Source organism: Pseudophryne corroboree, chromosome 6 (genome assembly GCF_028390025.1).
Source record: "Pseudophryne corroboree isolate aPseCor3 chromosome 6, aPseCor3.hap2, whole genome shotgun sequence".
NCBI classification, from domain to species: domain Eukaryota; kingdom Metazoa; phylum Chordata; class Amphibia; order Anura; family Myobatrachidae; genus Pseudophryne; species Pseudophryne corroboree.
In genome coordinates, this window is record NC_086449.1 from 551,602,549 (window position 1) to 551,617,198 (window position 14,650).

Sequence of the window (14,650 nt, forward strand, 5' to 3'; positions counted from 1 at the left end):
CTGAGGAAGTCTGCTTCCCAGTTGTCCACTCCCGGAATGAATACTGCTGACAGTGCTATCACATGATTTTCCGCCCAGCGAAGAATCCTTGCAGCTTCTGCCATTGCCCTCCTGCTTCTCGTGCCGCCCTGTCTGTTTACGTGGGCGACTGACGTGATGTTGTCCGATTGGATCAACACCGCCTGACCCTGAAGCAGAGGTTTTGCTTGACTTAGGGCATTGTAAATGGCCCTTAGTTCCAGAATGTTTATATGAAGAGACGTTTCCAGGCTTGACCACAGGCCCTGGAAATTCCTTCCCTGTGTGACTGCTCCCCAGCCTCTCAGGCTGGCATCCGTGGTTACCAGGATCCAATCCTGAATGCCAAATCTGCGGCCCTCTAGTAGATGAGCACTCTGCAGCCACCACAGGAGAGACACCCTTGTCCTTGGCGACAGGGTTATCCGCTGATGCATCTGCAGATGCGATCCGGACCATTTGTCCAGTAGATCCCACTGAAATGTTCTTGCATGGAATCTTCCGAATGGAATCGCTTCGTAAGAAGCCACCATTTTCCCCAGGACCCTCGTGCACTGATGCACTGAGACCTGTCCTGGTTTTAGGAGGTTCCTGACTAGCTCGGATAACTCCCTGGCCTTCTCCTCCGGGAGAAACACCTTCTTCTGGACTGTGTCCAGAATCATTCCTAGGAACAGTAGACGTGTCGTTGGAATCAGCTGCGATTTTGGAATATTTAGAATCCACCCGTGCTGACGTAACACTACCTGAGATAGTGCTACTCCGACTTCTAACTGTTCCCTGGATCTTGCCCTTATCAGGAGATCGTCCAAGTAAGGGATAATTAAAATGTCTTTTCTTCTTAGAAGAATCATCATTTCGGCCATTACCTTGGTAAAGACCCGAGGTGCCGTGGACAATCCAAACGGCAGCGTCTGAAACTGATAATGACAGTTTTGTACTACAAACCTGAGGTACCCTTGGTGAGAAGGGTATATCGGGACGTGGAGATAAGCATCCTTGATGTCCAGAGACACCATATAGTCCCCTTCTTCCAGGTTTGCTATCACTGCTCTGAGTGACTCCATCTTGAATTTGAACCTTTTTATGTAAGTGTTCAAGGATTTCAGATTTAAAATTGGTCTCACCGAGCCGTCCGGCTTCGGTACCACAAACAGCGTGGAATAATACCCCTTTCCTTGTTGCAGGAGGGGTACCTTGATTATCACCTGCTGGGAATACAGCTTGTGAATGGCTGCCAAAACTGCCTCCCTGTCGGAGGGAGACTTTGGTAAAGCAGACTTCAGGAAACGACGAGGGGGAAACGCCTCGAATTCCAGTTTGTACCCCTGCGATACTACCTGTAGAATCCAGGGATCCACTTGCGAGTGAGCCCACTGCGCGTTGAAATTCTTGAGACGGGCCCCCACCATATCTGAGTCTGCTTGTAAAGCCCCAGCGTCATGCTGAAGACTTGGCAGAAGCAGGGGAGGGCTTCTGCTCCTGTGAAGCGGCTGCATGGTGCAGTCTTTTTCCTCTTCCTCTGCCCCGGGGCAGAAAAGAGTGGCCTTTTGCTCGCTTGTACTTATGGGAACGAAAGGACTGAGTTTGAAAAGACGGTGTCTTTTTCTGCTGATGTGGAGTGACCTGGGGTAAAAAGGTGGATTTTCCAGCCGTTGCCGTGGCCACCAGGTCCGATAGACCAGCCCCAAATAACTCCTCCCCTTTATACGGCAATACTTCCATGTGCCGTTTGGAATCCGCATCCCCTGACCACTGTCGCGTCCATAACGCTCTTCTGGCAGAGATGGACATAGCACTTATTCTTGATGCCAGGGTGCAAATATCCCTCTGTGCATCACGCATATATAGTAGTGCATCCTTTAAATGTTCTATAGTTAACAAAATATTGTCCCTATCCAGGGTATCAATATTCTCGGTCAGGGAATCCGACCATGCGACTCCAGCATTGCACATCCAGGCTGAGGCGATTGCTGGTCGCAGTATAACACCAGTATGTGTGTATATACTTTTTAGGATATTTTCCAGCCTTCTATCAGCTGGTTCTTTGAGGGTAGCCGTATCAGGAGACGGTAACGCTACTTGTTTTGATAAACGTGTGAGCGCCTTATCTACCCTAGGGGGTGTTTCCCAACGCGCCCTAACCTCTGGCGGGAAAGGATATAATGCTAATAATTTTTTAGAAATTAGCTGTTTTTTTATCGGGGGAAACCCACGCTTTTTCACACACCTCATTTATTTCCTCTGACTCAGGAAAAAATATTGGTAGTTTTTTCTCTCCCCACATAATACCCTTCTTTGTGGTACTTGTAGTGTCAGAAAGGTTCAATGCCTCTTTCATTGCCGTGATCATGTAACGTGTGGCCCTACTGGACATTACGTTTGTCTCGTCACCGTCGACACTAGACTCAGTATCTGTGTCAGGGTCTGTGTCGACCCACTGAGGTAACGGGCGTTTTAGCGCCCCTGACGGTGTCTGAGACGCCTGGACAGGCACTAATTGATTTGCCGGCTGTCTCATGTCGTCAACAGTTTTCTGCAAATTGCTGACATTATCACTTAATTGTTTAAATACAATCATCCAGTCAGGTGTCGACTCCCTAGGGGGTGACATCACCAACACAGGCAACTGCTCCGCCTCCACATAATTTTCCTCCTCATACATGTCGACACACGCGTACCGACACACAGCACACACACCGGGAATGCTCTGATAGAGGACAGGACCCCACTTAGCCCTTTGGAGAGACAGAGGGAGAGTCTGCCAGCACACACCCAGCGCTATATATATATATACAGGGATAACCTTATATAAGTGTTATTCCCTTATAGCTGCTGTTATTATCGTTATTTGCTGCCAAAAATGCCCCCCCTTCTCTTTTTTACCCTGATTCTGAAGCAGGACTGCAGGGGAGAGTCAGGGAGCCGTCCTTCCAGCGGAGCTGTGAGGGAAAATGGCGCTTGTGTGCTGAGGAGATAGGCTCCGCCCCTTCACGACGTCCTTATCTCCCGCTTTTCTGTGTAAAATGGCAGGGGATTAAAATACATCCATATAGCCCAGGAGCTATATGTGATGTATTCTGTTTTGCCACCTAAGGTATTCCGTTATATTGCGTCTCAGGGCGCTCCCCCCCCAGCGCCCTGCACCCTCAGTGACCGGAGTGTGAAGTGTGCTGAGAGCAATGGCGCACAGCTGCGGTGCTGTGCGCTACCTTAGTCTGAAGACAGGATGTCTTCTGCCGCCGATTTCACCGGACCTCTTCGTCTCTTCTGGCTCTGTAAGGGGGACGGCGGCGCGGCTCCGGTGACCCATCCAGGCTGAACCTGTGATCGTCCCTCTGGAGCTAGTGTCCAGTAGCCTAAGAAACCCGATCCACTCTGCACTCAGGTGAGTCCGTTTCTTCTCCCCTTAGTCCCACGATGCAGTGAGCCTGTTGCCAGCAGGACTCACTGAAAATAAAAAAACCTAACTAAACTTTTATTCTAAGCAGCTCAGGAGAGCCACCTAGATTGCACCCTTCTCGGCCGGGCACAAAAATCTAACTGAGGCTTGGAGGAGGGTCATAGGGGGAGGAGCCAGTGCACACCACCTGATCCTAAAGCTTTACTTTTTGTGCCCTGTCTCCTGCGGAGCCGCTATTCCCCATGGTCCTTTCAGGAACCCCAGCATCCACTAGGACGATAGAGAAAACGTTATTTCATAGGTCTGACATCCTTCTTTGGCTTCCACCTCATAATTATATAGAGTGTTTAGTTCCACTGCATTTGTATACAGACCTAAAATTGATCTGTGGATACAACTGTACAAGGTCAGCACATTGTAGCTCATAAATGCTTTTGGTGAAAAGCACAACAGGGAATAGACAAAATATTAAAACTCACATGATGGCACATTCAAGTCAATTAATGAAAGCTGTGCAAAAGTGGATTAATTTGAATAAGATTCTTTAAAAGATGAAGATAATCTAGTTGATAATACCTTTGGCAGTCCTGTTGTACCAGACGTATAGAGAACATACAGAGGATGACCAGAAGGCACAGGAATACAGTCATGTGGACTGGCCTTTGCAATCTCTTCTGTCCAGTCCATATGGCGCCCAGAAGTTAGATGTGCTTGTTCCTATACAAAGTAAAAAAATAAGATTTTACTTACCAGTAAATCTATTTCTCGTAGTCTGTAGTGGATGCTGGGGACTCCGTAAGGACCATGGGGATAGACGGGCTCCGCAGGAGATAGGGCACTTTAAGAAAGAATTTAGGTTCTGGTGTGCACTGGCTCCTCCCTCTATGCCCCTCCTCCAGACCTCAGTTAGAGAAACTGTGCCCAGAAGAGCTGACAGTACAAGGAAAGGATTTTGGTAATCCAGGGCAAGATTCATACCAGCCACACCAATCACACCGTATAACATGTGAAAACAACCAGTTAACAGTATGACAAACGACAGAGCATCAGGTCAAACCCTGATGCCACCATAACATAACCCTTATTGAAGCAATAACTATATACAAGCATTGCAGAAGAAGTCCGCACTTGGGACGGGCGCCCAGCATCCACTACGGACTACGAGAAATAGATTTACCGGTAAGTAAAATCTTATTTTCTCTAACGTCCTAGTGGATGCTGGGGACTTCGTAAGGACCATGGGGATTATACTAAAGCTCCCAAACGGGCGGGAGAGTGCGTATGACTCTGCAGCATCGATTGAGCAAACAAGAGGTCCTCCTCAGCCAGGGTATCAAACTTGTAGAACTTTGCAAAAGTGTTTGAACCTGACCAAGTAGCCGCTCGGCAAAGTTGTAATGCCGAGACCTCTCGGGCAGCCGCCCAAGAAGAGTCCACCTTCCTAGTGGAATGAGCCTTAACTGATTTTGGCAGCGGCAATCCAGCCGCAGAATGAGCCTGCTGAATCGTGTTACAGATCCAGCGAGCAATAGTTTGCTTTGAAGCAGGAGCACCAAGCTTGTTGGATGCATACAGGATAAACAACAACTCTGTTTTCCTGACCCTAGCCGTTCTGGCTACATAAACCTTCAAAGCCCTGACCACATCAAGCAACTCGGAATCCTCCAAGTCAGCAGTAGCCACAGGCACCACAATAGGTTGGTTTATATGAAAAGATGAAACCACTTTCGGCAGAAATTGTGGACGGGTCCGCAATTCTGCTCTATCCGCATGGAAAACCAGATAGGGGCTTTTATGTGACAAAGCCGTCAACTCTGACACACGCCTAGCCGAAGCCAAGGCTAATAGCATGACCACCCTCCACGTGAGATATTTTAACTCCACCGTTTTGAGTGGTTCAAACCAGTGGGATTTCAGGAAACTTAACACCACGTTAAGATCCCAAGGTGCCACTGGAGGCACAAAAGGAGGCTGAATATGCAGCACTCCCTTTACAAACGTCTGAACTTCAGGTAGAGAAGCCAACTCCTTTTGAAGAAAATGGATAGGGCCAAAATCTGGACCTTAATGGAACCCAATTTTAGGCCCAAATTCACTCCGGACTGTAGGAAGTGAAGGAAACGGCCCAGCTGGAATTCCTCCGTAGGAGCATTCCTGGCCTCACACCAAGCAACATATTTTCGCCATATACGGTGATAATGTTGAGCTGTCACGTCCTTCCTAGCCTTTATCAGCGTAGGAATGACCTCATCCGGAATGCCTTTCTCTGCTAGGATCCGGCGTTCAACCGCCATGCCGTCAAACGCAGCCGCGGTAAGTCTTGGAACAGACAGGGCCCCTGTTGCAACAAGTCCGGTCTTAGAGGAAGAGGCCACGGGTCCTCTGTGAGCATTTCTTGCAGATCTGGATACCAAGTCCTTCGTGGCCAATCTGGAACAATGGGGATTGTTCTCACTCCTATTTTTCTTATTATCCTCAGCACCTTGGGTATGAGAGGAAGAGGAGGAAATACATAGACCGACTGGAACACCCACGGTGTCACCAGGGCGTCCACAGCAATCGCCTGAGGGTCTTTTGACCTGGCGCAATACCTCTGTAGCTTTTTGTTGAGGCGGGATGCCATCATGTCCACCTGTGAAAGTTCCCACCGACTTGTAATCTGTGCGAAGACTTCCTGATGAAGTCCCCACTCTCCCGGGTGGAGGTCGTGTCTGCTGAGGAAGTCTGCTTCCCAGTTGTCCACTCCCGGGATGAACACTGCTGACAGTGCGCTTACGTGATTATCCGCCCAGCGAAGAATTCTGGTGGCTTCCGCCATCGCCACCCTGCTCCTTGTGCCGCCTTGTCGGTTTACATGAGCCACTGCGGTGATGTTGTCTGACTGAATCAGAACCGGTTGGTCGCGAAGCAGGGTCTCCGCTTGACGTAGGGCGTTGTATATGGCCCTTAGTTCCAGGATGTTGATGTGAAGGCAAGTCTCTTGACTTGACCACAGACCTTGGAAATTTCTTCCCTGTGTGACTGCCCCCCAACCTCGGAGGCTTGCGTCCGTGGTCACCAGGACCCAGTCCTGAATGCCGAATCTGCGGCCCTCGAGAAGGTGAGCGCTCTGCAGCCACCACAGGAGTGACACCCTGGCCCTGGGGGATAGGGTGATTAACTGATGCATCTGAAGATGTGATCCGGACCACTTGTCCTGTAAGTCCCATTGAAAGGTCCTCGCATGGAACCTGCCGAAGGGAATGGCTTTGTATGATGCCACCATCTTTCCCAGGACTCGAGTGCAGTGATGTACTGACACCTGTTTTGGTTTTAATAGGTTCCTGACCAGTGTCATGAGATCCTGAGCTTTCTCTATCGGGAGATAAACCCTTTTCTGGTCTGTGTCTAGAATCATGCCCAGGAAAGGCAGACGAGTCGTAGGAACCAACTGTGACTTTGGAATATTCAGAATCCAGCCGTGTTGCCGTAACACTTCCAGAGAAAGTGCGACGCTGTTCAGCAACTGCTCTCTTGATCTCGCTTTTATGCGGAGATCGTCCAAGTACGGGATAATGGTGACCCCTTGCTTCCGCAGGAGTACCATCATTTCCGCCATTACCTTGGTAAATATTCTCGGTGCCGTGGAGAGACCAAACGGCAACGTCTGAAATTGGTAATGACCATCCTGTACCACAAATCTGAGGTACGCCTGATGAGGTGGATAAATGGGGACATGAAGGTATGCATCCTTTATGTCCAGAGACACCATAAAATCCCCCCCTTCAAGGCTTGCGATGACCGCTCTCAGCGATTCCATCTTGAACTTGAACCTTTTCAGGTATATGTTCAGGGATTTTGAATTCAATATGGGTCTGACCGAACCGTCCGGTTTCGGGACTACAAACATGGTCGAATAATAACCTCTTCCCTGTTGAAGGAGGGGAACCTTGACCACCACCTGTTGAAGATACAATTTGTGAATTGCAGTTAACACTATTTCCCTCTCGTGGGGGGAAGCTGGTAGGGCCGATTTGAGGTATCGGTGAGGGTGCATCTCCTCGAAGTCCAGCTTGTATCCCTGAGACACAATATCTATTGCCCAGGGATCCAACAGGGAGTGAACCCACTTGTGCCTGAAATTTCAAAGACGTGCCCCCACCGGGCCTAGCTCTGCCTGTGGAGCCCCAGCGACATGCGGTGGATTTTGTAGAGGCCGGGGAGGACTTCTGTTCCTGGGAACTAGCTGAGTTGTGCAGCTTCTTACCTCTGCCCCTGCCTCTGGCAAGAAAGGACGCACCTCAGACTTTCTTGTTTCTTTGTGATCGAAAGGACTGCATTTGATAATACGGTGCTCTCTTAGGCTGTGAGGGAATAAAAGGCAAAAAATTTGACTTTCCAGCTGTAGCTGTGGAGACCAGGACCGAGAGACCCACTCCAAACAATTCCTCACCCTTGTAAGGTAAAACCTCCATATGCCTTTTTGAGTCGGCATCACCTGTCCATTGCCGAGTCCACAGGACCCTTCTGGCAGAAATCGACATAGCATTTATTCTAGAACCCAGTAGACTAATGTCTCTTTGAGCATCTCTCATATATAGGACAGCGTCTTTAATATGCCCCAGGGTCAACAATACAGTATCCTTGTCTAAGGTATCAATTTCCTCAGATAAGGTATCCGTCCATGCTGCTACAGCACTACACACCCAGGCCGACGCAATTGCCGGCCTCAGTAAGGTACCTGAATGTGTATAAATGGACTTCAGGGTAACCTCCTGTTTGCGATCCACAGCATCTTTGAGGGTAGCCGTATCCTGTGACGGCAGGGCTACCTTCTTGGATAAGCGTGTTAAAGCTTTGTCCACCCTAGGGGAGGATTCCCAGCGTAACCTGTCCGTTGGCGGGAAAGGATACGCCACAAGAATCCTTTTGGAAATCTGCAGTTTTTTATCTGGAGATTCCCAAGCCTTTTCACATAACTCATTTAGCTCGTGTGAGGGGGGAAAGGTTACCTCCGGCTTCTTTTCCCCATACATATGCACCCTCTTGTCAGGGACTGGGGTTTCCTCTGTGATGTGCAACACATCCTTAATTGCTATAATCATATGACGGATGGATTTAGCCAATTTTGGCTGTAACTTTGCATCATCGTAATCGACACTGGAGTCAGAATCCATGTCGGTATCTGTGTCAACAGTTTTGGATAGTGGGCGCTTCTGAGACCCTGACGGCCTCTGCGACATAGGATCAGGCACAGGTTGGGACCCTGACTGTCCCGAGGCTTCAGCTTTTTCTAACTTTTTATGCAAGGAATTAACATTATCATTTAAAACCTTCCACAGATCCATCCAATCAGGTGTCGGCGCCGTCGGCGGAGACACCACATTCATTTGCTCCCGCTCTGCTTCCACATAGCCTTCCTCATCAGACATGTCGACACAAGCGTACCGACACACCACACACACAGGGAATGCCCTCTCTGAAGACAGTTCCCCCACAAGGCCCTTTGGAGAGACAGAGAGAGTATGCCAGCACACACCCCAGCGCTATAAACACAGGAATAACACAGTAACTTAATGTTAACCCAGTAGCTGCTGTTTATATTGCTTTTTGCGCCTAATTATGTGCCCCCCCACCCTCACTTTTTACCCTCTTCTACCGTGTATCTGCAGGGAGAAAAAATGGCGCTGGTGAGTGCTGAGGAAGAAGCCCCGCCCCCTCGGCGGCGGGCTTCTGTCCCGCTTAAATATGCAATTTTTTGGCGGGGGCTCATACATATATACAGTGCCCAGCTGTATATATGCTCAACTTTGCCAAAAGAGGTCCCAAATGCTGCCCAGGGCGCCCCCTCCCCCGCGCCCTGCACCCTTACAGTGACCGGAGTATGTGTAGGTGTGTGGAGCAATGGCGCACAGCTGCAGTGCTGTGCGTTACCTCAGTGAAGAACACGGAGTCTTCTGCCGCCTGTGAAGTCTTCTTTTCTTCTCATACTCACCCGGCTTCTGTCTTCCGGCTCTGCGAGGGGGACGGCGGCGCGGCTTCGGGACCGGACGGCGAGGGTGAGATCCTGCGTACCGATCCCTCTGGAGCTAATGGTGTCCAATAGCCTAAGAAGCAGGACCTAGCTTCAGAGAGTAGGGCTGCTTCTCTCCCCTCAGTCCCACGATGCAGGGAGTCTGTTGCCAGCAGAGCTCCCTGAAAATAAAAAACCTAACAAAATACTTTCTCTCAGCAAACTCAGGAGAGCTCACTGAAAAGCACCCAGCTCGTCTGGGCACAGTATCAAACTGAGGTCTGGAGGAGGGGCATAGAGAGAGGAGCCAGTGCACACCAGAACCTAAATTCTTTCTTAAAGTGCCCATGTCTCCTGCGGAGCCCGTCTATCCCCATGGTCCTTACGGAGTCCCCAGCATCCACTAGGACGTTAGAGAAAACATATAAATATATTTCCTTAACAAAATGTTACCATATTAAAAGTATTCAACTAAGCCGGTGGTAGCCAACCCTGGTCCTCGGGAGCTACCAACAGTTCACGTTTTCCAGGTCTCCTAACAGAATCACAAGTTAAGTTATTAGCTTCATATGTGGATTTTTTAAAATGTGTCAGTGAGTAATGACTGCACCTGTCTGTGTACCAGCTAGGTGAGCTGGAAAACGTGACCTGTTGGTAGCTCTCGAGGATCAGGGTTGGATACCACTGAACTAAGCTATCTTAACTCTGGCATTACTAAAGTATGCTAAATAATGTGTGTGATTTCTATGGCTCCAAAAGAACAATAAGATAGTGCCAATAATGCTATCACAGTTCCGCTAATCTAGTTGCATCGGGATCTGAATCCTAGTAAATCATCATTCTGAATCACATATTTCCATTAAAAACCTGGATTCAAGTTAATGTCATTTGTTATGGGAGGGTACTAATACTAGAAAAGTATGCCTTGTAAGCGATAGTCTTTACAATACTGATAAAGCAGTACACTTGAGAATACAGAAACAGACTGAAAAGCTTACACTCACCGTAGTTCTCAGATTTACCAAAGGAAAGAATGAAGAAAAAAAAAAAAGGTAAATTGGAAAAAAAAAAAAAAAAATTGATGTAAGCAGGAATGTACTTTGCTGCTTCTGTCCATAAATAATTCACATTTAATATGAACTTATGAACTTATTAAGTTTTTAAACCTTACTAAGTTTAGTGGGGGGAAAAAAAAATTATATATATATATATATATATATATATATATATATATATATATATATACACACACATACAGTATATATATCGACTTGTAAGGCGGTACTCAGGAGACTGGATAGACGGCAAAAAGTTTCTTTATTGCGTCACAGTCCGACGCACTTTTTGGGACACAGCCCGTCGTCAGGGACAATAGCTATTGACGTGTAACCAAATAGGGTTCTCTTCTGGCTGTTGAGTTATCAGAATTTAGCCTGGGGTCAGTTGTGTTCTTAAATCCTTTACCAAATTATACCCAGAGAGTGCTTTACCAAGGAAACGCTTTTTTTTTGTTATTTGCTACTTACACATGCCCTCCATGCCCAATTTCCAGAGAGCCCCCATGTGTTTCAGGACTCCCTATCAAGCGGGTTCAGAACTCCTTGGGTTCTAGGACATTTGATACAGTATAGTCCTACCTGTTAAGTGCTCATACTTATCATAGGACTTATCTTACGAGTCACTGGGGAGAATGATATTGGACCACTGGAATATGAAGAACTGGGTTAAGCTCTAAGGAGTCCCCACGAAGCCACTGTTTGGTTTGTTTTTTTAACAAATCCAACATTTTATTCTGCACAGAATGTTATGTAAAGTACAAATGGTTTATAAAATGTACTTTAAGAAGAGTGACTAAGCTTAAAGCATACAAGAAAAAGGAGGAGACAGAAAATATCTGTTTGATTTACAGAAAAGAGAAGTATAACTGAAATGAAAGAGACTTGTACTTACCATGCTGGGCCGGCTATAAATTAGAACTTTCTCTGGTTTGTGACTAACCAATTCTAGAGCTTTCTCTACAAGAGGAATGTACTCCACTCTCCTGCCCGGTTCTACACCAAATGATGCGGTAACAATTAACTTGGGCTGTAGAAAGATACACATATAGTCAATGATTTCTTAGATTGTGAAAAAAAAAAAAAACAGTACATGAACCAGCATGACCGTAAAGCTAACCTGTCATGCTCTTAACACTGGTGAAGCTACTTCTAAAGTGATCTATTATAACCTTTTGATACATAAATCATATTTTATTATCTTAACATCTTCATGCTGCTAAATGTAAATGAAAAAATAAGATTTTAAACCTACCGGTAAATCTTTTTCTCCTAGTCCGTAGAGGATGCTGGGGACTTCGTAAGGACCATGGGGAATAGACGGGCTCCACAGGAGACATGGGCACTAAAAAGAACTTTAGGTATGGGTGAGCACTGGCTCCTCCCTCTATGCCCCTCCTCCAGACCTCAGTTAGAGAAACTGTGCCCAGAGGAGACGGACAGTACGAGGAAAGGATTTTGGAAATCCAAGGACAAGATTCATACCAGCCACACCATTCACACCGTATAACATGGGATATATACGAACCAGTCAACAGTATGAAACAAAACCAGTATCAGTCCAAAACTAATCCAACTGAAACACAACCCTTATGTAAGCAACAACTATATACAAGTCCTGCAGGATGTTGTCCGCACAGGGACGGGCGCCCAGCATCCTCTACGGACTACGAGAAAAAGATTTACCAGTAGATTTAAAATCTTATTTTCTCTTACGTCCTAGAGGATGCTGGGGACTCCGTAAGGACCATGGGGATTATACCAAAGCTCCAAAACGGGCAGGAGAGTGCGGACGACTCTGCAGCACCGAATGAGCAAACATTAGGTCCTCATCGGCCAGGGTATCAAACTTGTAGAATTTTGCAAAAGTGTTTGAGCCCGACCAAGTCGCGACTCGGCAACGTTGTAATGCCGAGATGCCCCGGGCAGCCGCCCAAGAAGAGCCCACCTTCCTAGTGGAATGGGCCTTAACCGAATTCGGTAACGGCAATCCAGCCGTAGAATGATCCTGCTGAATCGTGTTACAGATCCAGCGAGCAATAGTCTGTTTAGACGCAGGAGCACCAACCTTGTTGGCTGCATACAGGATAAACAGAGCCTCTGTTTTCCTAACCCGAGCCGTTCTGGCCACATAAATTTTCAATGCCCTGACCACATCTAGGGACTCAGAATCCTCCACGTTCCTTGTAGCCACAGGCACCACAATAGGTTGGTTCATATGAAAAGAAGAAACCACCTTAGGCAAAAATTGGGGACGAGTCCGCAACTCAGCTCTATCCACATGGAAAATCAGATAAGGGCTTTTGTGAGACAAAGCCGCCAACTCTGACACTCGCCGTGCCGAAGCCAAGGCCAATAACATGACCACTTTCCAAGTAAGATACTTCAATTCAACTGTTTGAAGCGGTTCAAACCAGTGAGACTTAAGAATCCGTAACACCACGTTAAGGTCCCATGGTGCCACTGGAGGCACAAAAGGAGGCTGGATATGCAGCACCCCTTTCACGAAAGTCTGGACTTCTGGAAGAGAAGCCAATTCCTTTTGAAAGAAAATGGATAAGGCCGAAATCTGAACCTTAATGGAGCCTAACTTTAGGCCCAAATTCACTCCTGTTTGCAGGAAGTGGAGAAAACGGCCCAGATGGAACTCTTCCGGAGGAGCAGTCCTGGCTTCGCACCAAGACACATACTTCCTCCAGATACGGTGATAATGTTTCGATGTCACCTCCTTCCTAGCCTTTATCAGAGTAGGGATGACCTCCTCCGGAATGCCCTTCTCCACTAGGATCCTGCGTTCAACCGTCATGCCGTCAAACGCAGTCGCGGTAAGTCCTGGAACAGACAGGGCCCTTGTTGTAACAGGTCTTCCCTGAGAGGAAGAGGCCACGGATCTTCTGAGAGCATTTCCTGTAGATCCGGATACCAGGCCCTTTGAGGCCAATCTGGAACGATAAGAATCGCCTGAACCCCTCTTCGTCTTATGATTCTCAGTATCTTTGAGATGAGAGGAAGAGGAGGGAACACATAGACCGACTGAAACACCCACGGTGTCACCAGGGCGTCCACTGCAATCGCCTGAGGGTCCCTTGACCTGGCGCAATATCTCGGAAGTTTCTTGTTGAGGTGTGAAGCCATCATGTCTATTTGAGGCAGACCCCACTGACTTGCAATCTCTGCTAAGACTTCCTGATGAAGTCCCCACTCTCCTGGATGCAGATCGTGTCTGCTGAGGAAGTCTGCTTCCCAGTTGTCTACTCCTGGAATGAAGACTGCTGTCAGAGCTCTTACATGACTCTCCGCCCATCGAAGAATCTTTGAGGCTTCTGTCATTGCTACTCTGCTCCTTGTGCCGCCTTGGCGGTTTACATGAGCCACTGCTGTGATGTTGTCTGACTGAATCAGAACCGGTAGACCTTGAAGTAAGGTCTGCGCCTGACGAAGGCCGTTGTATATGGCCCTTAGTTCCAGAATGTTGATGTGTAGACAAGCCTCCAGGCTTGACCACAGACCCTGGAAGTTTCTTCCTTGTGCGACTGCTCCCCATCCTCGGAGACTCGCGTCCGTGGTCACCAGAACCCAGTCCTGGATTCCGAATCTGCGACCCTCTAGAAGGTGAGCACTCTGCAGCCACCACAGGAGAGATACCCTGGCCCTGGGGGACAGGCGGATCATCTGATGAATCTGTAGATGTGACCCGGACCACTTATCCAAAAGTTCCCACTGAAAGGTTCTGGCATGGAACCTGCCGAATGGAATGGCCTCGTAAGACGCCACCATTTTCCCCAGCACTCGCGTGCAGTGATGTACCGACACCCTGTCTGGCTTCAACAGGTCACTGACCAAGTCCCGCAGTTCCTGGGCCTTTTCCGGGCGAAAGACCGTCTTTTGTTCCGTGTCCAGAATCATGCCTAAGAAAGGCAATCTGGTTGTTGGAACTAACTGTGACTTTGGCAGGTTTAGAATCCAACCGTGTTGTTGTAACACCCTCAGGGAGAGTGATACTTTGACCAGCAACTGTTCTCTCGATCTCGCTTTTATCAGGAGATCGTCCAAGTATGGGATAATTGTGACCCCCTGCACCATCATCTCCGCCATTAATTTGGTAAAAATTCTCGGGCCGTGGACAGCCCAAACGGCAACGTCTGAAATTGGTAGTGACAATCCTCCACCACAAATCTCAGG

General features: G+C 48.0%; 1 protein-coding gene across 1 annotated transcript in view; it reads right to left on the bottom strand.

Moving 5' to 3' along the window:
• The window catches only part of ACSS3 (acyl-CoA synthetase short chain family member 3), a 295,452-nt gene that overhangs the window by 146,582 nt on the left and 134,220 nt on the right, over positions 1-14,650 (bottom strand). The window contains exons 5-6 of the mRNA XM_063927708.1: positions 11,364-11,498; positions 3,998-4,138 (exon numbers count right to left, since the gene is read on the bottom strand). Of these exons, the coding sequence (XP_063783778.1) occupies positions 3,998-4,138; positions 11,364-11,498 (276 nt within the window). The remainder of the gene's footprint in view (positions 1-3,997; positions 4,139-11,363; positions 11,499-14,650) is intronic.